At 40.0% G+C, this 21,448-nt stretch overlaps 1 protein-coding gene across 1 annotated transcript in view; it reads right to left on the bottom strand.

The window, feature by feature from the left end:
• Window positions 1-14,111: 14,111 nt before the first annotated feature.
• COMMD10 (COMM domain containing 10) overlaps window positions 14,112-21,448 on the bottom strand; it is a 155,131-nt gene continuing 147,794 nt past the window's right edge. Inside the window, exons 6-7 of the mRNA XM_024571734.3 lie at window positions 16,823-16,882; window positions 14,112-16,142 (exon numbers count right to left, since the gene is read on the bottom strand). Of these exons, the coding sequence (XP_024427502.2) occupies window positions 16,104-16,142; window positions 16,823-16,882 (99 nt within the window). The 3' untranslated portion in view covers window positions 14,112-16,103. The remainder of the gene's footprint in view (window positions 16,143-16,822; window positions 16,883-21,448) is intronic.

Genomic DNA, 21,448 nt, shown 5'->3' with positions numbered 1-21,448 from the left:
TGAAAGCTCTAAAATTTTCAAATCCACAAAGTTCAGTATATAATAAAACAAAACTAGAGTTAAGAAGCAGGAAAGTGACTGATAATCGAGAGATAAAATAATTAATAGAAGCAGACTTAGAAACAAACCAGACATTTAAGTTTATACAGGAGGATTTCAAAATAAGTAAGATGAATATAAACATAAAATAGAAAAAAATGATGGAAATACCAAATGGAAAAAAATGAGGCATTATGAGAAATAATTTGAATTCATACTTTAAAAGAGTCCTATTGACATTTTAGAACTGCAAAATAACTATCACAGAGGCTCTGCTTTTAGTTTAGAAGAGGTCAACTGCTAATGAATCTACCTTTCTTCAAATAACAGCTGTACATCTTGAAAAAAACACAAAACAAAGGGAAGAAAAACTACCTGAAGGCTCTGGAGATTGAAAAACACAGGCTGATTACAGAAGGGAGTTGGAACTTAGAAAAGTGATCGGCACAGTAAAAATGCCTTGTTTTTATCACTTTACCCTGAGGTGGACAATGGGGAGGCAACAATGCCAGGTTCCAAGATTCCAATAAGAAAACCCATCAGCTCATCGTCCAGAGTTAGCGGGGAAAGGCGTATGGGAATACCGCAATCCCTGAAGAATGACGAGGGGTCCTTGGAAAGGCACATACTTCTGCATGCGAACTTGGCCCAGTCTATGACTGAGCGATGCATCGTGCATACCGGGTAGAGAATTAGAAGAAACTTTGAGCTAAAAGAGAACTAAACTGAAAACCAACCCACCACCCACCACAGGCATGACGGTATGCAATTTGAGTCTAATGATTAATAAATATGATCTTCCATACCCCAGCTTTTGAGGTCCGAATGGGCTCAAAATCACGCCTCAAGTGGGATGTCAGGATTATCACAGGTCCTTATGTTCACAGGAGTGTGTTGGGACTCTCTTCTGACGTCAGCTGCTAGCAGGTGTGGAAAGAGGGCTCAGGAATAGAGTTGTAGTCGTTAATTCATCTAGGACTTCCCAACCTCCTACTCCTTCACCACACTCTGGCTCCCTGTACTCACCAACGTGCCAGTCCCTGGCCTCAGTAGTACATACACATGCAAGGGAACCCGGGGTCCCAGAGGAAACCGTTTGCACCCCAGTTCCTGGACTTTGGGAGGAAGGCATCATCTCACAGGGTCTCGGGCCAGGCCCCATGCTTTGTGCGCTGCCATACCCTCAGCAGCCATTACAGTGCCTGGCCCAGGGTAAGGGCTTGCTTCATGGATATTTGTTGAACTGAACTGAATTTATTTGAGGTCTTTGGGAAAAAAATTCAGTGACTTCACCCTAATTCTCCAAGGACATATTTTTTCCTGCTGCCTATCTATCACCTGTAATGAGTAAAACCTGTTAATGCCTGGCTGGGAGGCCCGCAGGCCCATGTAGGTGAACAGTGGCTATGTGGCTACCAAGCCTCATACACTTGACACGTGTGAAGTAGGAGCTCCAATTGTTTTTACTCCTTGTGCCAGACTCAGATTCCTCCTAGAATCAGCCCAGACTGTGTCCCTAGGCTCACAGCATATCCACTGCTAAGAACAAATACTTTCCATAGAACTCGTTAGTTCCCAGGCATTTCCACAGAGAAATGAAAACATACGCCCCCCAAGGACAAGCGCAATTGTCCACAGCAGCTTTACTCATGGCAGCCCCACGCTGCAAACACACCAAAATCGCACAGGCAGATAAACACTGTGTGGCATATCCAAGCAATGGAATACTCTTCAGCAATGAAAAGGAACAAACTTCGGGTAGATAATAACAAAATGAATATACCTAAAAAATATGCTGAACAAAGGAAACCAAACACAAGAGTACATACTGTATGCTTTCCACTTCCATGAAATTCTAGGATAGGCAAAACTAATTTATAACGGTGGAAAACAAATCGATGGTTGTCTAGGGCCCAGGGTGGAAGGGTCTGACCGCAAAGGAGTACATGGGAGCTCTCGGGATGGTGGGGGTGGAAATGTTCTATATCTTGACTGCAATGGAGACTTCATGGGTCTGTGTATACATTTGTGAAAACTCATTGAATGTACAATTAAAATAAATATATTTTGTTGTATGCAAATTAAATCTCAACAAAATTGACCAAAAGTAAAATAAATAAATTCTAGTTTTCATATTTAGTTTTAGCTGGATCTCTACGTCCAGGACGATGCATTGCAATGGAGCAACCTACGACGTTCCAAGGCTCAGGCTCTACTCAGCTGCTGGACCAGAGCCCTGGGGCTGACTTCCTCTCAAATTCAACGACATCACAGGTCTAGAAGTCCCCTACTCTGAATGTTTCTGTTTACAGAATCCTACCCTAGGTGTGAGGAGATGATGATGAGTTCTTGGCAAACAAAGTAGTCCCACGAAGAGGCACTGAATTACCAGAACTTGGCACAGTGCCCTCTGAATGCATGAATGGGACAAAGGCAAAAGAAGATATTCCCAGAGGAAACCTTAGATCTCTAGAACAGTACACATGCAAGGACTGGGAGAGGCAGGGGTGGAGAGGGAGACAAACAGCAGCTTTGAAGAAAACCGTCAGACCAGGAAGTGCCTCAGTACTGGCTCTTACAACAAGCCTGAGCTAGGAGGCGCACCCCGTCCGTGTCTGGAATCCTGGCAGTGTCCTTCCTCACCGATCTCAGTGGGCCAGGCAAACAGACAGTCCCCACTGCGGCAGATTTCCTAGGGAGGGGAATTTTATTTCCCGTGTACCTGCGACTCCCAACAAGAACATCTCCAGCCAGGACAAGCCTGTCAAATGCGACTCTCATTTCACTAAAACTCCTTGCGGAGCATCTGGCCTCTCGCAGGATGCTCCCAGGCAGGCCTATTTTCTCTGGACCCATGTGTCTCTCGCTCACCACCGCAGAGGTGTATATGCATCCTGAACCAACTAATCAGCATGTCCCTTCCCAATGGCAGCCAACAAAGACATTCTAAACACGGCTGATGTAGCTCTCACAGCGCGTGCTTCATCCACACTCGTCCTTGGCTCACATGGAACCCATCTGTTGATGAAAAATGAATGACACACAGTGTGTCACATACGCCCATTCGTTTGTTGCAGGATCCCCGCTAGAAGTCATGCTTTTGGGGAAGCTTCAGAGAAGTATGGGGAACAGGCTCTGCTGGCTTGCCCCACTTAGTAAAAGATTCCGCGCCTTGGCTCCCTGGAAGAACATCTGATCAGAAATAGCAAATATCCTACTAAGTAGACCAACATGAGAAAGGAAAATCATGAGCACAATTCAGCTGCAGATGTTGGAAAGGGTGATAGAACGGCTTTATGTGGGGGTGTAAGACCACCTCAGAGGAAGCAGTAATGGCTTGAGGAAGGTAGGACAGGGGACATTTTGCTTTGCCCTGAAAGCCTGTGATGCTACCAGAACTATTGTACTCATTTGTTGATAGTCTCATTAACTGAGGAGCTGAAGCTGAAGGTAACACTGCCTGACCAGGACCAATGGTAGCTCCTTAGAAGTGGCCCACCCGAGGTTTCCCACCTCTCGTCCCATCACTGAAAGCTGCTGCAGGTGTCAGCAGGGAGAGCTTCTCTGGCCCGCACCCCACCTCACCTCACCCCGCATTAGCTTCCTCCTGAGATCCTGGGGCAACGCTGTTTTGTAGATCCCGATACACAAGCAGAGCAAGAAAGTTCCAGCAGGACCTCACTTGTTGGCCGATTAAATAGTTGATGAATAAGTAAATGGACAAATGAATGAATGAATAAGCAGAGTCGTCTAGCTAAGGTTTTGCCCACCATCCTACCTGAATATGATAATCTTGAGAATACCAAAATGCATTTTTCCTTAAATATAACACCTTAAACACACACACACAAATCTTCTTCCATTTCTTTCTCCATTATTCTTTCCTTTTTTTTTAATAAATGAAAAAATCACAACATATATGCAACGCAACCGTTGATTTATTCATTTATTCACTGCATTTCGGCAGTAGAAGCCTCATAGTAGAACATAACAGGGCTCTGTCTGAGCATCTGGGCACTGCTGTCGAAGGTATGAGGCTGTCTGATTTCTGAAGCCTGTCTTTGCGTGAAGGGCAAGCTCCTGGTGGTCGGGGCCCTCACTCTGCCTGCCCTGGGACTGCCGCTGATTAATGTAGGGAGAAAGCTGGGAGCAAGCTGTGGCTGGAGGAGGCAAAAACTGAGGACATGCTGATGGGTCTGGGAGAGGACCTCTGCCATCTGGCTCTCCCCCCCCACAACGGCAGTGCTGGAGGAGAGGCAGCAAAAGGCAAGCACATTGAATTACTCTGATACATATCCTGGGACATTTCAAAGCTCTCTGCAGGGGACTGAAATGCTCTTTAAAGTTAAACATCCCAAATAATTAGAGAACAATTTCTTGTCCTGCCTATAACACATTTTGTGGATGAAGTTCAGCCTGAAAGCACATAGCTTTGGGCATGGTAGTGGTTAGTTGTTTGAGGAGACAACATGGCATTTCAGAATCCGTTTGCTTTGCTTTTGATACACACTGGGATGATTTAAGTATTTCGGGGATGAAACTACCGTATTTTGCGGTATATAACGTGCACTTTTTTGTCCATCCTTTTGAGGGAAAAATAAGGATGTACATTATACATGGGTAGTACTATTCTATATCTGTATAAATGGTTTTAATTATTTATGCTTATGTGTTAAAAGTGTAACTCTAGAAAGCAATAACAATATCTGTTGCAAAACAGTACTCTGGAATATGATAGTCGCTTTTGTTTCTAAAAATAAACAAATAATTGAATTAAAAAATTAAAATGAAATCTTTTTTCCTGAAGTTTGGGCCTAAACCGTGGGTGTGCAGCATGCATGGCAAAACGTCGGTGTGCATTATATATGGCAAAATACGGCAACATGTGGAAGAAGACTTCCACTCATTCCCCTGTCTGAAGCTAATCCTGTGGGTTTCACATGGTGTGTCAGCCTGACTTGCAGATAATAAACACATTCAGAAAAGGAGGCACAAATGCAGCCCTGAAGTGGCTTGGATGTCTTACTGCAACACGTACGGGTAACTTGATCAGTTAATCTCATGCCCCTTTTTCTCCATTTCCTAAGCAACCATGTTACATTGTAAACGCTTAGTCTGGAAAGAGGAGGAACACTATTATTTATTGTTCTTTTCCTTCCACAAATTCAGCAAAGGTCAAAAGACAGAATCATGTCAGGCTACCAGAGGTACATTCATACCTCCTTAGCGTCCTAGGGAGCTGTAGAGAAGTTAAAGTTCAAGTTCTCACTCAGAAATGTACAGGAAGTTGAGTATGAGGTCAATTTCCATCCTCCCAGGAACTGGTCTCACTGGTCTATTGTAGCAGGTGGGTAGTCAATGTGCCTTTGAAATTGACTTAGCAATGTCGCCCTTCTGTTTTCAGAGAAGTGGATACTTTGCTTATTTAGGATGGATGGCTAGAAGTATCACGCTGATCTTCAGAGGGAGTGGGAGTCATTGATTTTAAAGCCTTCTCTTTCTCAATTCCCACTTGAAAGTTGAAAGTTGTGAATGATGCCTTTGATATTTTTGTCCATAGCTCGCTACACACTTACCACTGAAAGACAAGACAGATTTGCTAAGAAGAGCTGTAACGGAAGAGGGGAAATAGTGATTGCATTCAACAGCACTTGACTAAAGAACCTCCAAATGCCCAAATCTTGTCCTGCCAATCACTCCTCAACCCTTGACATTCCCAAGGGAGCTACATACAGGAAGACTAATGACAAATGAGAAACAAAGTGACATTTCATTATTACCTTTCAGAGCTTGAAACCTAAGAGCTTGAAGCTTTACCTAAGTTTAGGTTTAGAGCGCTTGGTTTACTTAGGGCCTAAAGAAAAACCCTCCTGCCCGTCTCCCCCACACACCTCGCTTCACCTCAAATTCTGGACCATAACTATTAGTCCCTTCCGGCCACATGCCATCAACCTAAAACGATGCATTATGGAGGCAGAGAAAGATGGCTAGGCCCTAAGGGATCCTTGGTTCTACCGGCAATTCCAACCTATGGACTAAAAGCAGGAAGTGGAACAGATCACCAGAGCAGACATGGTCTTTTTACAGTACTCTGTCCATCAGGAAACACAGCCAACCAGTATTTTATAACTGGCCAAACAGAATGCCCAGTCATTCCCCCTTAAGAGACATGGGGGAGCTAAAAAGAGAAACACTGAAGTGAGTGAAAAACAGAAGTGTCCCTTCCCCTATAAAACATTCATCCTCTCCCCACAAAAATATTGTACTTGAAACCCTGTAAAAATAAGTTTGTAAAATAGAGGAGGCTTCTTCAGTAAAATTTAAAATACATATTTAGTGTTAGAAAGCTGATGAAATAAAGAGTAATTATTTACTCTTAGGAGAAATTTTCACTTCTCAAAATATGATTCTATAGAAAGAAATTGTGACTTTGTGAGGTCCAACCATTTTGGGCAGACAGTTTTGAAATCCTGGATCCCCCAGCCCCATAGACTACAGAGATAAATGTAAAAATTTAATTTTAATGTTTTTGAGATTATCCTGGTAACATATTTAACTGAAAGTGTAATCAAAAGAAAAAGGGTCCAAAAGTATACATGCATTTATGGGAATGGCATTAACCAAGGAGAATGATCCAGGAAAAATCAGAGATGGAAGGAGTGGTTCCCAGAAGGCAGGAGAGGAAACCCACAGCACTATAAAGTCGGCACATTTGGGCAAATTCTCACTTAGTGCCTGAAGCAATAACCCTGCAGGTGGTGGTCACACTCTACTGGTCCATCAGTTCAGGGAGCCTATCAACACATCGGAGCCTGCCCAGCAGAACTTTGTAAGACGCCCCTTTACAAGGGAGGTTAACAGCAAAGACGGCCACTCCCAGAGTCCTTCAAGCCTGCTCTGGGTAATTTACAAGGCCAGGAAGCTGATGTACCCACACTTGCTGACTTTTTATTACTACTCTAGTCAGTTTAGATCACACAAGTAGACTACAGAACATAATTTTCAGTATGAAGCACCAAAACAATGACAAAGAGAGCCTTTTTTTTGCCATGAGGTAGAAAGGATGTTATAAATCATTATTCTATCAAGAAGAAACTGATCTCTCATGTTGGATTCCTCACATTTAAAGGCATGGTCTTGGTCCCGGCCGGTGTGGCTCAGTTGGCTGGGTACTGTCCCACAGACGCAAAGGTCGCTGGTTCAGTTTCCGGTTGGGGCACATACCTGGGTTGTGGCTTTGGTCCTCTGATCGATGTTTCTCTCTCGCATTGATGTTTCTCTCTCTCTCTTTCTCCCTCACTTCCCCTCTCTCTAAAATCAAAAATAAAATTAATTTTTAAAAGATTTCTTTAAAAATATGGTCTTGGTTACATAGGGAAATTTTAAGTAAAATGACACCGAACAGCTTTCTGCTGGCTCTCTGCATCTTGCTGGCATTCTGCATTATCTATATGAATTGTTCAGATTTTTGTCCAGCCTGTGTATTTGTGATAACTTGGAACAATCTTGTAAGGGGACTCTTCATCTAGATCTTTGTCATTGAATTGCCCCACATTAGTGAGGAAAGCCTCTTTGCAGGCAGTGTATACATGTGTATGTTTTTAATCAAGACATACTCTTTTCTACAGGAAATTAAAATCTGGGTAATGAGTTCACAAAAAAAACTGTATGTATTTAACATACATCTCAGCATAACAATATATTGGGATGTCTTTCTGGTGCACTTCACTTGACCCCGTCATATAAATCACCTCTGAGTTTGGTAGGAACGCAACCGGTTCTCAGTCTTGCAGCATGAGTACCAGAAGCGTGTCGAGGTCAACTTCCTGACTACCATAAATCCCACAGCAGTGAGGGAACTGGGTGGAGCACCCTGGACAAGCACAGTACAGAACACACTTTGAGAAATCTGGGTCTCTAGCAGGTTGTCAGGCTTTCATTCTCCACATGTATATCTCTTGCTCCACACATGGAAGGATCAGTGACTTCAGGAGATCCTCCCCCAGAAGAGATAGGGCTATTCCCTAACCGGATTACCAATGCATTTAGCTAAAGCAGTTTGAAAACTACTCTTGTCAATCTGAGGTTTATGATGGCGTAGTTTTTTAGGATTCAGATGGTACTGTGCAAATAGAGGAGAGGCAAAGAGAGAAAAACTACTTCTGTGCTCCATTAATTCATTCGGCCAATATTTCTTAAGTACTCCGATGTTCACAGGACTACTTACGTCAGCATGTAATAGAGCGAAAGGCTGGATCACAAAGTTGGGCACGCGGTCTGGGATGGATGAGTCATTACTTTCTCCAATCATTTGGAAAATTACTGTGCTCTGCTGCCAAAGCATAACCACATTCCTGGACAGGAAGGGATGCTGAAGCTTCCAATGCTGAAGTGTTAGAGCAGCCTGTTAGTGGGGACGGCTTTTTGCTTTGTTAATGGGTAGCCTGGCTGAACCTGTAGGAAGAAGCTTAAATGTGGACCAGAAACAGCACAAAGGAAATCTAGCAATCTATCTCAGAAGCAAGGAGATATGGGGAAAGACCTTGAGAAATCTCTGAGCTCCATGCCTCTCAGCAAATCTACATTTATTATAGATGAGAAAAAACTCATTGGTTTTTCCTTAAACAATTCAGGCAGGATGTATTGTATCCTTTAAAACTCAGTTTCAGAAATAAATGAAACTATTACATTTATTATTAACTGCCTTTCCCTTCTTTCCCTTACTTAGATTCCTTTGAAGAACAAATATTTTCAAAAAACCAAGTCTTTCATAAAGTAAGATTCCCAAATTCTCGTTAAAAGATGCTAAAAATGACTGAATTCTGGCTTTACTAAGGGAACATTATTATATATTCATTATTTTGCCTGCCATGGAGATTAAAACATTTTCTCTAATCCTATAGCATCCTTTTCGCTACATATTTATAGACTGGCCCCGCTTCAGCTTTCTTGTCTTTGCAGACTATTTCTTTTGAAACAAAAACTAACAATTTTCCATTTCAAATAAAACAAATAAAGCAGGCTATGAAAACTGACATCACTTAAATCTGAATCATGGGCTTCCAGCCAGCCAGTACAACCTACAACTCAGAAAAAAGCAAGAGACATTAAAAAAGATTCGGAAGGGCGGGTGGCGGTAGTGGGGGTAAGGTAGGGGGGAGTAATGATTAAAATCCTTGAAACTCTCCAAATGTATAAATGCCGTTAAACTTTACTATAAAATCCCTCAAATTAATGTGTTCCTAATTTTAGCATTAAATGAGGCTGGTGTATGAGTAGATACTATTTGCATAATAATGACAAAAATAAAAGTTTTAGGAAAGTGAAATTGACTCATCTGAAACTTAAATTCTAATTCCTGAGCAGCTTCTGACTAATGAGCCTGAACCAATCAGAATGGTCCTGGCCCTCTTCTTCAACAGTAAAAAAGGGATTATGTAAAGATTTTGGGGAAAATTTACAATATATACCTAGGTTTCTCAAACTTCCTTCCACATAGCCACACCGTGGGAGTAGGGTGAATATATTTTCCTAGGAGCTCTGCAAATTTAGCCTGAAATCGCCCATTTTCTCTTTAACCCTTATATGTATTTGAACTATATGACATAAAATATTCATCTCTGTAAAAATATAAATGCTCTAAATTATTGGCTAATTAAAATCAAGTTACCCCCCCATATTAGTTAGGCTCTGGGCTAAGCTGCTGTATCAATAAGATCCCAAATATAGTTGCTCAAACCAGATGTTCTATTTCTAACGTCTGCGGTCTGGAGATGGCAGCTTGTTAAGAGCAGCACTACTCCTTGAGGACGTTCAGGGACCCCGCTTCCTTCCGTCTTGTTGCTCCCTACCCCTTAGGGTATCATCCTTGTCTGCTCAGTCAAAGCTCACTCAACTCCAAATCTGTTTCAGATTGGGAAACGCAGAAGAGTGAAGATGAGTATCATTTCCACTTACGGTTCATGCGTGAGGCCTACTCACATGGCTGCAATAGCGGCAGAGGATGGAAAACAATTTCCAACTTCCATGTGACTGGCAAAATTAAAGTAAAAGTGATGCTACAGAAGTATATACCACATTCATCTCACAGATTTATATATTTATAAATTTATGTATGCCCTGTCAACTGCTACCTTTCTCAGGAGATGCCCCATATTAGTATGCTATAAGGCATGAGTCTGCAAAGGTTTCCTGGAAAGAGCAAGGCAGTAAATATTCTAGGCTTTCTGGATCATATCCTCTTGGTTGGAACTACTCAACTCTGCTGTTATAGTGCAAAAGAAGCTGTAACCTACATCAGTGGTCCCCGACCTTTTTGACACCAGGGACTGGTTTTTCCACCAACGGGGGTGGGGGGATGCAGTGCAGGGACAGGAGGAGGAGCTTAGGCGGGGTTGGGTGGTGGAGACAGGAGGCGGGGCTCAGGCGAGCTTCCCTCCTGGCCAGTTCCTAACAGGGCACGCGGAGGGGTAGCAGCCTGTTCTCAGCGGTTGGCAACCCCGGACTACATGACTATGTGAAGCCCAGGGGTGTCCAACTGGCAGCTGGTGCACCGCATGAGGCCCAGGATGGCTATGAATGCAGCCCAACACAAAATCATAAATTTACTTAAAACCTTTTTTTTTTGCTCTTCCGCTTTTGTTAGTGTTTGTATATTTAATGTGTGGCCCTAGACAATTCTTCTACTGTGGGTCAGAGATGCCAAAAGGTTTCATTTACAATTACTGTAAATGAAAGAGCTTGACTGTTGCTTTAGTTATCTATTACAGCATAGCAAATTACTGTAAATTCAGATGTTTAAATTAGCACATATCTATTATTTCACAATTACCACGCACCAGGAGTCAGCGTCTGTCATGCGGGAGGATCTCACAAGGCTGCGACCACGACCCGTGGGACTATGTTCTCATCTGGAGGCTTGCCTGGGAAAGAGTTCACTTCCAATCTCAGCCTGGCTGTTTGCAGATTTATATCCTCAAGGCTGCAGGGCTGAGGGCCGAGGGCTGTAGTTTCTTGCTGGCTATCAGTCATCCTCAGCTCCTAGAGGTCGCTCAGTTCCTTGCTATGTGAGTCAGTCCACGGCCCCTCTCACAACACGACATCTTGCTTCTTCCAAGCAAGAAGGGAGAAAGCCTCCAGAATGATTTTGGTGGTGCAAAAGAGTTTTACATAATGCAATAATCACGGGAGCAACATCTTATTATCTTTGCCATATTCGGTTGGTTAGAAGCAAGTAACAGGTGCTTACTGCCCACAAGCAAGGGGAGAGGATTACATCTAGATGTAAATACCAAAAGGCAGGAATGATTGGGAATCTGTCCGCCATAGGTGTGTTCCAATAAAACTTCATAAAAGCAAGTGACGAGCTAAATGAGGACCTCAGGCCATAGTTTGCTAGTCCCTGTTATGATGGGTAAGGGGAGGAAGATGTTGTCTAAGGTAAGGAGATACAGAAGTTCCTTGAATAGAGTTAAAAGATTTCTCAGAGCCAGTAGAGCTGTGTAGAAAGATAGTTATAGAAAAAAATATTTGATTCTGGTCTCATTCCATAATATATACACTACCTTATTCTGTTAATAATAAATTAAGAGTGAGAAAGATTAGCATTATGTTTGCATCCAGTAGTTATAAGATAGAGTTATTACTGGAACTCCAAGTGAAGTCAAAGTGAAGGGCTTCATAGCAAGTTTTCTGCAATTCAACCTGACCTGGAACAATTTCAACAGAAAACCTGGTCAATTTTTAAAGTGATTATGAAAATGACAGCTAACACTTATTATGTGATTATTGCATATCAAGAATTATGCTGAATATTTAATACAAATTGTCTTATTGCATCTTCATAACACTCCCATGTTATTTAGATTATTATTTCCATTAGAAAGATGAGGAAACCAAGCTTAACAAATTAAATAACACAAAAAGTAGACATAGGATATGACTCTTTGTCCTGAGCGTTCAGACACTTAAAATGTATTTGAAGTGTAATGGGAAGTCTTTTGAGGAGTTTTAGGCAGGGAGATAGTGTAGTTAGTATGACTGATGTTTTAAAAATATTAGATCTGTGTGAAGACTGGACTGAAGCGTGACTAGAGGGGAAGCAGGGTGGTCCACAGCAAAGACGATGGTAACTTGGAAACAGTAGTGTCCTCAGGTTTTATTTGCAAGATATTTTGGTGGTAGAAGTGACTACATCATACTTTGCAATCCCCTTGTTCACTACATTCTAGCCACACTGACCTTCTTTGATTCTGTAAAAGTGCTAAGGCCCAGGGGTGTCCAACCTGTGGCCCACTGGCTGCATGCAGCTCAGGGTGGCTGTGAATGGGGCCCAACATAAAATCATAAATTTACCTAACACATTATCAGATTTTTTTGTGACTATGTGTTGCAATGTATTTCATGTGAGGCCCAAGACAACTCTTCCTCTTCCAGTGTGGCCCAGAGACACCAAAAGGTTGGACACCCCTGAAAGCCTCTTCCAAAGGATGTTGCCTGAGCCGTTCTCCCCGCCCAGAGTGCTTTCCGCTGTTCTGTTGTTTCATTCTAACCCGTGCTACAGCACGTGGCTCAAATCTCATTTCCTCAGAGAATCTTCCCTTGATGCCCTGAGGTCCCACCTTGTATTTTCTTAATAGAATTCAACTATTTTTAATCCCATACTTGTTCACAATTTATTCATATTTTGCTTTTTAAAAAATTGACTAACATATTAAGCTTCAAGAAGCCAAGAGTTATATTTATTTTTCTCATCAGTGTTAACATACTGCCTTGAGTACACAGCTCCTGGTACCATAGGAGCTCACTGAGTATTTGTTGAGGAAACAAATGTCTAACCTCAGTGCCCTTATACTTAAATACTGTGCTACTGCCGCCCACATTTGCTGGTTTTGGAAGTGGTTTCCTCTTCAATTCCTCAGGAGTTATCAGTATAACATATCCAAAGTAATTAGTGATGTTCCAGTCTTCAACCCACTCTCACCACCCCCACTCTTCCCAAAACCTGATCCCAGGTTACAAGAATATTGAGAATGAAACATACCGCAGGAGGGAGGGGCTACTGAAGTTAGTTTGAGGCATGTGAATACTCATTTATTGTTGGTAAGAGTATAAACTGATATGAACTTTTGGAGAAACAATGTATCAATGTGCAAACATAGCCTTAAAATAAATATAAATAAATAAAGCATACACAAAGAGAGGTGTGTGTGTATGTTGGCCTTTACTTAAGGCGTCTAAAACTATATAAGCCAAATATTTTAAGTAGGTGGTAGGCACTTCTGTGGAGTCAGATGGTAAAAACAGAGAAGGAACTTTTTTCTTTTTTCTTTTTTTTACATTGGGCAATTATTATTTTTATAATAGAATTCCATTAAAGATAAAAATAGAACACAGCCCTATCCAGGTAGCTCAGTTGGTTGGATCGCCGTCCAGTACATCAAAAGGTTGCGGGTTCAATCTCCTATCAGGACACATACGAGAAGCAATGGATTGATGTTTCTCTCTCATGTTGATATTTCTCTTTCTCCCTCCCTCTCTTTCTTCCTCTCTCTTTCTAAAATCAATAAACATATCCTGAGGTGAAGATTAAAAAATAAATAAACCTTCATACTTTTGACACAGCAATCCCACCTCTAGGAGTCTATACTAACAGAATAACAAGAGATCTGGCCTAGGGTTTACATATAATGACATTCGCTAAGTGAGTTCTTTAGCTCTTTCAATTTAAAAAAATTGAAAATAATGTCCAAAAATAGATTGAATAACTAAATAAAGTACAGCAGCGCACTCAAATTTAATATACATTGAAATTATGTTCTAGACAATACGGGCCAAAAGTGCTCATGCTATATATGTTATATATGCACAGCAAAGTATGAAACTGTATTTATGGTGTTACTCTAATCTCTTAGGATAAAAAAGAGAAGGGTATATGGATAGGAAAAAACACTTCAATAAAACCTACCAAAATGTCATCAATGGCCATTTCTGGATGGTGAGGTTCTATAAATTTAGGTTGCTTATAATATTTTGTATTTCCTAATTAAAAATAATCACACTTTACAACTGAAGAAGAGCAGATATTATTTTAATAGGTATAAGAATAGTACATCAGTTCTTTTCTAACAAGTAACGTCAAACACTCATACAAGACATATTATTTTGCCAAGATAGTAGGTTCCAGCGCCCACTTGTCCTTCCACCCATCTTATTTCTATTAAAAAGTAACCTGCCGGTAATACTCTTTGGAAATGGTATCTTCTTGGACTTGTGTCCTGAAACAACGATAGTGCCTCAGGGAATGAAGTGATTTGCAATTAAATGTAGTTCAGGAACAATGACATTCTTGGTTGGAATTAGACCTTCTACTTGTCCTTTCTTCAATGCTGTTGGTCAGACTTGCTTGAACTAGGCCCGTGGAAAGAAAACTACTTCCCATACTTTTCTACAGGTTTAGATATACTCTTAGAGAATAGAAAGCCATCAGTTTTAGGGGGCATAACATGAGCTACTATTAGAAACTTCATTTTGAACTGTCACATTTAATTTAGATGCCTACATTGGTAGTAAAGTTGCCTATTAAACCAACGAAAACTTCTACCTATCTATATGGTCAGGAAGGCCTAACAAATCAACTTGAGATGATATATGTTTATTTGTACATAAGAAATCTGAAATAATATTTATCAAAATGTTTATAGTAGGTAGTTCCCTCTGGAGTCTGGCAGAGCAGAACATAAAAAAAGAAGACAGATCCCATAAGACACATATGGGAACAAATCTCATTATATTATAAATATGTCTTCCAGATATCCTGTGAGTGGAAGTTTTCAGTTTAAAAACTTTTTAAATCAATCAACTATGGACAGCAACTATAACATTACTTTCTGAAGTAATCCAAATTCCCAGTCCTTTTAAGCAACAACATAGAGCACACTTATAAAGAAGGGCATACATTCTATACATTGAACATTTACTTGGGAAACATTTAACACTAACATTACTTGGATACCTAATATAAAGAATATGATTTAATATCAATGGCTCTGTTTGTTTAGGACATTTTGAAATCGAATTCCTTAATATGAAGAAAAGCCATGTTTGAATCAATTTGTCTCTCTGTCTCTCTCTAATTTTCTCTCCCTTCCTCATTCCCTCCCTCTCTATGTCTCTGAAAACAATATAGAACAAATATTTGATTCATAAAAATTCAGGTGATATTGTTTTTACAGGTAAACATACTCATATTTAAATATATTCATAGCATAAAGTACTGTGCTAATTCTAAGAAAAATTTTATTGACTAAAATTAATTAACATAGATACAGAAAGTGAATGTAAAAGTTATGAAATTTTAAGGATACCCATTTGGCATTTATCACAATTCTTTTTATTCATAATCTGAATCTGTCTCCCATACTATGAAGTGAATCATTATTGATCTTTAGCATGAAGAAAAACATACAAAAACCTGGACTGTTATTAAATCATTAAACTCAGAGAAAAAATAAAAGTGCACAGAGAAGCCGACACTGGAATTACCTGACACACTACTACTAACTCTATTTTTAATTGCTTTCCTATATTATTTCCAAAGCAAAATATACCCATTATATTCAAGGACAAACCTGTACTGTGACTGCATGGGGCCGCTCTCTTACTTTTATTAATGTGATTACCTCGGTTCCATATTCTAAGGTACACGCTGTGCTGTGCATCCATGGATTCTACACGTGTCATCAAGGACATTAAAAAAGCTTGTTAGGCAATAAAGCAAAAATAGGACAGTAAAAACAATATGGCATTCACTTGTTTTTTTTTTAAAGCAAAAGTGCGCTTAACAACTGCCTGCTGTTGGCCCATGGAACTAGAGAATGTGTACTAGAAACTCAGTACTCAGAAAATGACTTCTCTTAGCTAGTATTTGCCTAAGAAGTGACAAACCATATAATTTACAAGAAGAAAACTACTGAATCCTTCAGAAAACACAACCTGGCAGTTTATCTTCAAAGCCAAATAATGAGGTGGCAGGAGTGTGCTGGAGAAACCAGTCTTCAGGAGCATCATGTAAGGGAATCCAGCTGTGCCTGTATGGTCTCTAGCTATTTAGAGACAAAAATAGAGGGAAAGTTGGTGAGGAGAGAGGCATTCATATGACGTGCTGCTCAGAAACATGCAAACAGAAGGGAAAGAACGGCACTGGCAATTGTGCACGTTAAATACACTCACATAGCAATAAATATACCACTTATCATTTTTTATGTGAAAATATTAGAATTTGTGCTTGCTAAGTTTTCAAATTTATGAAGGATGATTTCTAAATACTACTGTTTTAAATACACACAGCTGTTTCGTTTTAAGTGACCACTATATAAGATTTTAAAAGGGGGTGGTGGTTTCCTAGATTACAAAAAAATCAGTATTTGGAAACAATCATAAAATATGCTCAAAGATAAATCTTTAAGGACTGGCATCTCCCTTTTCCCTTACACCCAGAAATACAAAGATTTAACATGGCTTTATATGTAAAGGGCCAGTGCGGCTAGGTTCCACATAATTCATTACTTATTGCTTTAATTAAAGCCATTTCCATTTCCTTCCAGATTTAGTTTGTCAGATTCTCTTCATCTCAGCAATGCTTCCTACTGTGAAACATAAGGTGTTTACAAGTGAAGTTTAAAGAACTTAGTTCCATAATAGGGCATTTAAAAATAAAAATCTAGAAAATGAAGGAAACATTATAAAAAACCTACTTATCAAAAATTATTTTTAAAACATTGACCTTGTTATAGAAATCAAACAGCTCCTTGTGACTGAATTCCACAAGAACCTTTTCCAGACTCTGCAAGAAAGAAGAAAGAATTCAGTTGTATACAGTTTATATCGCATGTTTTCTCTCCAGCTAGCCCCCCGATATGCCATATTATTCTGAGTGGTTTAAAAAAGATACTCACCTGCTCTACTTAACACCATTGTTCCTAGAACTCACCAATGCACTTAATAACACTCCACTTTAGCAAAACGTTTCAACGCTATAGGGACATCTGTTCTTTAAGTTGACTCCACAAAAGTTAATAAAATACATGCCAGCAAGAGAAAATTTCATTATCTATTTTTTTCAGGACAGAGATGATACACGAGATTATATTTCATCTTTCTCAGCAGTCTATTTGAAACCTAGAAAATGCCATTACATAAAGACACTGGAGGCGGCATATCTGATTGAACCCATCCAGCCACTAATGTCTCACATCAGCACAGCTGCTGCCCCAAGCATCTGACAGTTATGATCTTAACCTGCTGAGATTGCTACCTTTTTAAATGTATACACTCAGCAAAAGTGAACAATTAATACAACAGCTTCAAAGCCAGGACTTTAGCGCCTTCCTTTTACCTCACAGGCTGCACAGAGAAACCTCGGATGCGAAAGCTGCTGCAGGGTACTGTGTACGTCTGCACGACGGTGCGGTAAAGGGCGACGTGAACCCAACCCACTCCACTGGCTCTGGGTTGATCTTGTAAACTGAGGAAATGAACTAGTTTCTGAGACTGTTCAAACATGTCTATTTTATTCAAGGTGCCTGTGAGGAATAAAAGTTAATGAGAAAATGCCAAGAATGTGCGACCTGCTTCGACCACACTGTCATGCGCACACGGCCTTAAAAAAGCCGCATGGCTGAAAGGAAGAGAACTGTTGGGGACATTGATTCCTGTGCCTAACTGGTTGTAGTCATTTCCAACATTCAGGTAATTCTAGTCCTCATGTGTGTCGACTTCCTTTGTTTTTCTTTTCAAAAGTTATTTCCATTCTATTTACAAAGCCAACATTTTCACAACGACTAATCTCCAGCTAAGCCGGGAGAGTCCAGAGAGCTGTGGCACCCGCTTTTCCTGAAGCCTGAGCCCACGGGATCAAATCCTGCACTTCATTTTCTCTCTTACACCCACCTAAGTATTTACGCTTCAAAATGAATGAAGGAGCATATCTTCTTTAAGGCCTCATCCTTTAGGAATGATTTAAAACTATGAAGCTTGCAAATTGAACTAGAACAGCTAGCTGGCTAACTGTCACAGCCCGTTAAAGCCCGGAGGGCTGGATCGGCACTATCTAGCAGTGCTGTACCTCCTCCCGGTTCAAGGGAGGGGAGAGGCCTAGGTGGAACCCCAAGGAAAAGCAAGGCAAGTTCATCACTGCACAAGCGGAAAGTTAGGAGGTACTGAAGACTAAAAAGTGTGTCAACAACTGATTTGCTGCACCCTGGGGGTAGCAGCCAAGCTAAGATATTTCCTAAATTTTACTTTGCTTGGTTTCAAGGTAGCATTTCCTAGAATGTAACATTGTGGGAAAAGAAAAGCACCTTTGAAAATTTACTTCTTAAAATAACAATAGCTGAAACAACAGTGTGTATATATAAATTTAATGTCTTACATTTATTGAAATACTTAGCTCTAAGAAGAAAAAAATGCTGATACCCAAGATAAAATATGCAAAGAGCCTACACCAGCTGAATCACTGGTAGCTAGTTATCATTATCACTTCCCATTCAACTCACAATGACAGAGAAGACCACAAAAATATTGGAGAATATGGAAGTGGTTTTAAGAGATTATCTTTAGAATTTGAGAATCTAAATTCATCCACAGAGTGGCCAAGGGCAGTTGTTCTTTAGGAAGGTAACAATGGAGCTTAGGATAACAATAAAAAGGGAAGGGGAGCTGGTCAGCTCCCCACATTGTCATGCTTTGACCTGAAACCCCAGAATCCAAAATTTTAAATTCAAGTCTGGTCTTCTAGTACATTATTAATGTATCTTATCCAAAAAGCAGTATAAGCCCTGGCTGGTGTGGCTCAGTGGACTGAGTGCTGGCCTGCAAGCCAAAGGGTCACAGGTTTGATTCCCAGTCAGGGCACATGCCTGGGTTGCTGGCCAGGTCCCCAGCAGGGGGCGTGTGAGAGGCAATCACACATTGATGTTTCTTTCCCTCACATCCTCCCTCCCTTTCCCTCTCTAAAAATAAATAGATAAATAAAATCTTTTTAAAAAAGGAGTATAAGATTAATTTTATTTAACAGGTTGGTAGCTTATGATTTTAAATGTAGACATATAGTCCAAAGCCACCATTTTTACTCATGCAAAGACTAGCAATGGGCCTGATCAAAATCTTTCCTGAGACCATGACATTTTATGGAAAACACTCTTAGCTTTTCTTGGGAATATAACTAGAAAGTCACACATTTGCTTATCAAGCCAGAATCAATTCTCTAACTTTATTGTTTACTCCTCCAAAAACATCTGGATGGTTCTGTCCATGAAGGAAGCGTGTTTTCAAACAATTTCTTTTCAGTTTAACGTCAGGACACAAATCAGTGCAGTCCAGACCCAACGAGGATTAAGAAAAGCATTACATTTAATGAGGGCTCCATTATTAGTATTTACTGGTGTTTGCCTCTGCCTGGCTCTCTCTACATCTTCCCACACTTTATATACTCCTGGGCTTTGACCCAACTCATGGTTTATTAGTATCTTTAAGAGAAGAAGAGGAGGAAATAAATTGAAATTCAAACTCTCCATATCTCAGCTACCAGTAGCAACTCTAACAACAGACTTTCTGGAGGAAGGTGTAGAAAATCCTGGCAAAAGTCATTTTATAAGCTGAATTTGACAATGGATTTAATTATCCATGTGTCTACTTCCTGTCTCTTGCTGTTAATAAATAATGAGACCTGACTAGTTGGCCCTATTTTTTCCCTCAGAGAGTCAGAAAGATAGTCTGGATAATAAAGTGTAGCCTATTATGTCATACTAAATAAGAAAACTATCTTAGTGGCATAAAACTACAATTGCAAGTTATCAAATGTATCGTCATCTTGTCAGTCATATACGGAAGCTATTTTAAAATTGAACTAAACATCTCTAATCTTACATGGTGAAACCAATTAAGCACCGATTTTCACATATGTGCATATGTCTCATACACGTCTGTCTGTATGTATACACACACACCTTTACATTGCATGCTGCTTCACTTTTCACACAGTCAAGTGTTTAAGAAAAAAATTTACAATATTATACCCCCATTCTTCCAGTAATCAGGTACAAATGATATATTCATACAAGGAAAACTATTTTAAACTAAAATAGGTTAAAGAAAGGGTAATTCTAACAGAGAGTTTATACTGTCTTCCAAAGAAATATGATTACTAGATAATGAATATAATTTATTTCTGGGAGGACTTTTTGTTGCTTGCGTGTTTAACAGGAGTATCAGTGGGTACTGCTATTATTTAGCATAACTCATTGGAAACATTTATTATATTTGGCAAAAAAGAAGTAATTTAATAATAGCTAACTAGACCAAGATAATGCTATACATACCCTTCCACATAAATGAAGAATTTTTAAAACATAAAAATAAAGTCAGTAGATATGACAGATTCCTGTTTATTTTGCTTTGTTGTTGTTGTTGTCTTGTCGGGGGCAGAGGGTGGCTGATTTGAACTGAGTCATCCACACGACTGCATGATCCCTCCTGAGACAAAAGTACCTTTATATAAGAGGTTTTGGAGGCTATTGCTAATGATACCTGCTCATGTGAGAATAAAGCAGGGTAACATTTTTCTTAAGTCTTCTTGGTTCACCACAATCTTCCTTAATCTAACTTTTTACTTTTATTTCCCACAAGACCCTCCAAAAACCTGTGCTCCAACCAAACTGGTATACACACTGTCTCCCACATATCCCACACTTTCCTTCCTGCTTTTGCTCATGTGGCCTCCTACTCTCAGATGAATGTGATTCTAAATAAGTAAGGTAAAACAAAAAGCTAAAAGAAAATGTGAGTGAGTATCTCCATAACCTGGGGGTATATAATGACTCCTTTAAGAAGGCATGAAAATATACTAACTATGTGATCTTTAGGTAGTATATAAGCTGTTAGTAAATATACTAAATATAAAGAAAATGATTTGTAAATTAAAATATATCAGATTCAGAACTTGCATTCAACAGGACATATCATCAGAAGAGTAAAAAGGTTAGCCACAGACACTTACACACAGAATACATAAAAACCCCTACAAATCAATAAAAGAGACAAAACTAAGTTTAAAAATGAACAAGAACATGTCACATCATTATATTGTACACCAAAAACTAATACAGTATACCAATTATATCTCAAAAAAAAAAGGCCACCTGGGTGGTGGTGTCTGGCTGGGGAGAAGGAAGAAACGATCAGACTCTTATCGTGCCAGACTGCATTGTTAAAAGGGACTCCAGCTGATGTAAATGCCCTGGAGACCTGGCTGGTGGTAGAATGCAGTCGGGGTAGGATAACAATTAGGGACACAGACCTTCTCTTGGTAGATTTCCTGGCAGTTTCCCCAGCTGAGAGAGGTACATACAAG

This window comes from Desmodus rotundus, chromosome 1 (genome assembly GCF_022682495.2).
Source record: "Desmodus rotundus isolate HL8 chromosome 1, HLdesRot8A.1, whole genome shotgun sequence".
Classification (NCBI taxonomy): Eukaryota; Metazoa; Chordata; class Mammalia; order Chiroptera; family Phyllostomidae; genus Desmodus; species Desmodus rotundus.
Note: the sequence above shows the minus strand (reverse complement) of the source record. Positions and strands in the feature narration are given on the sequence as shown.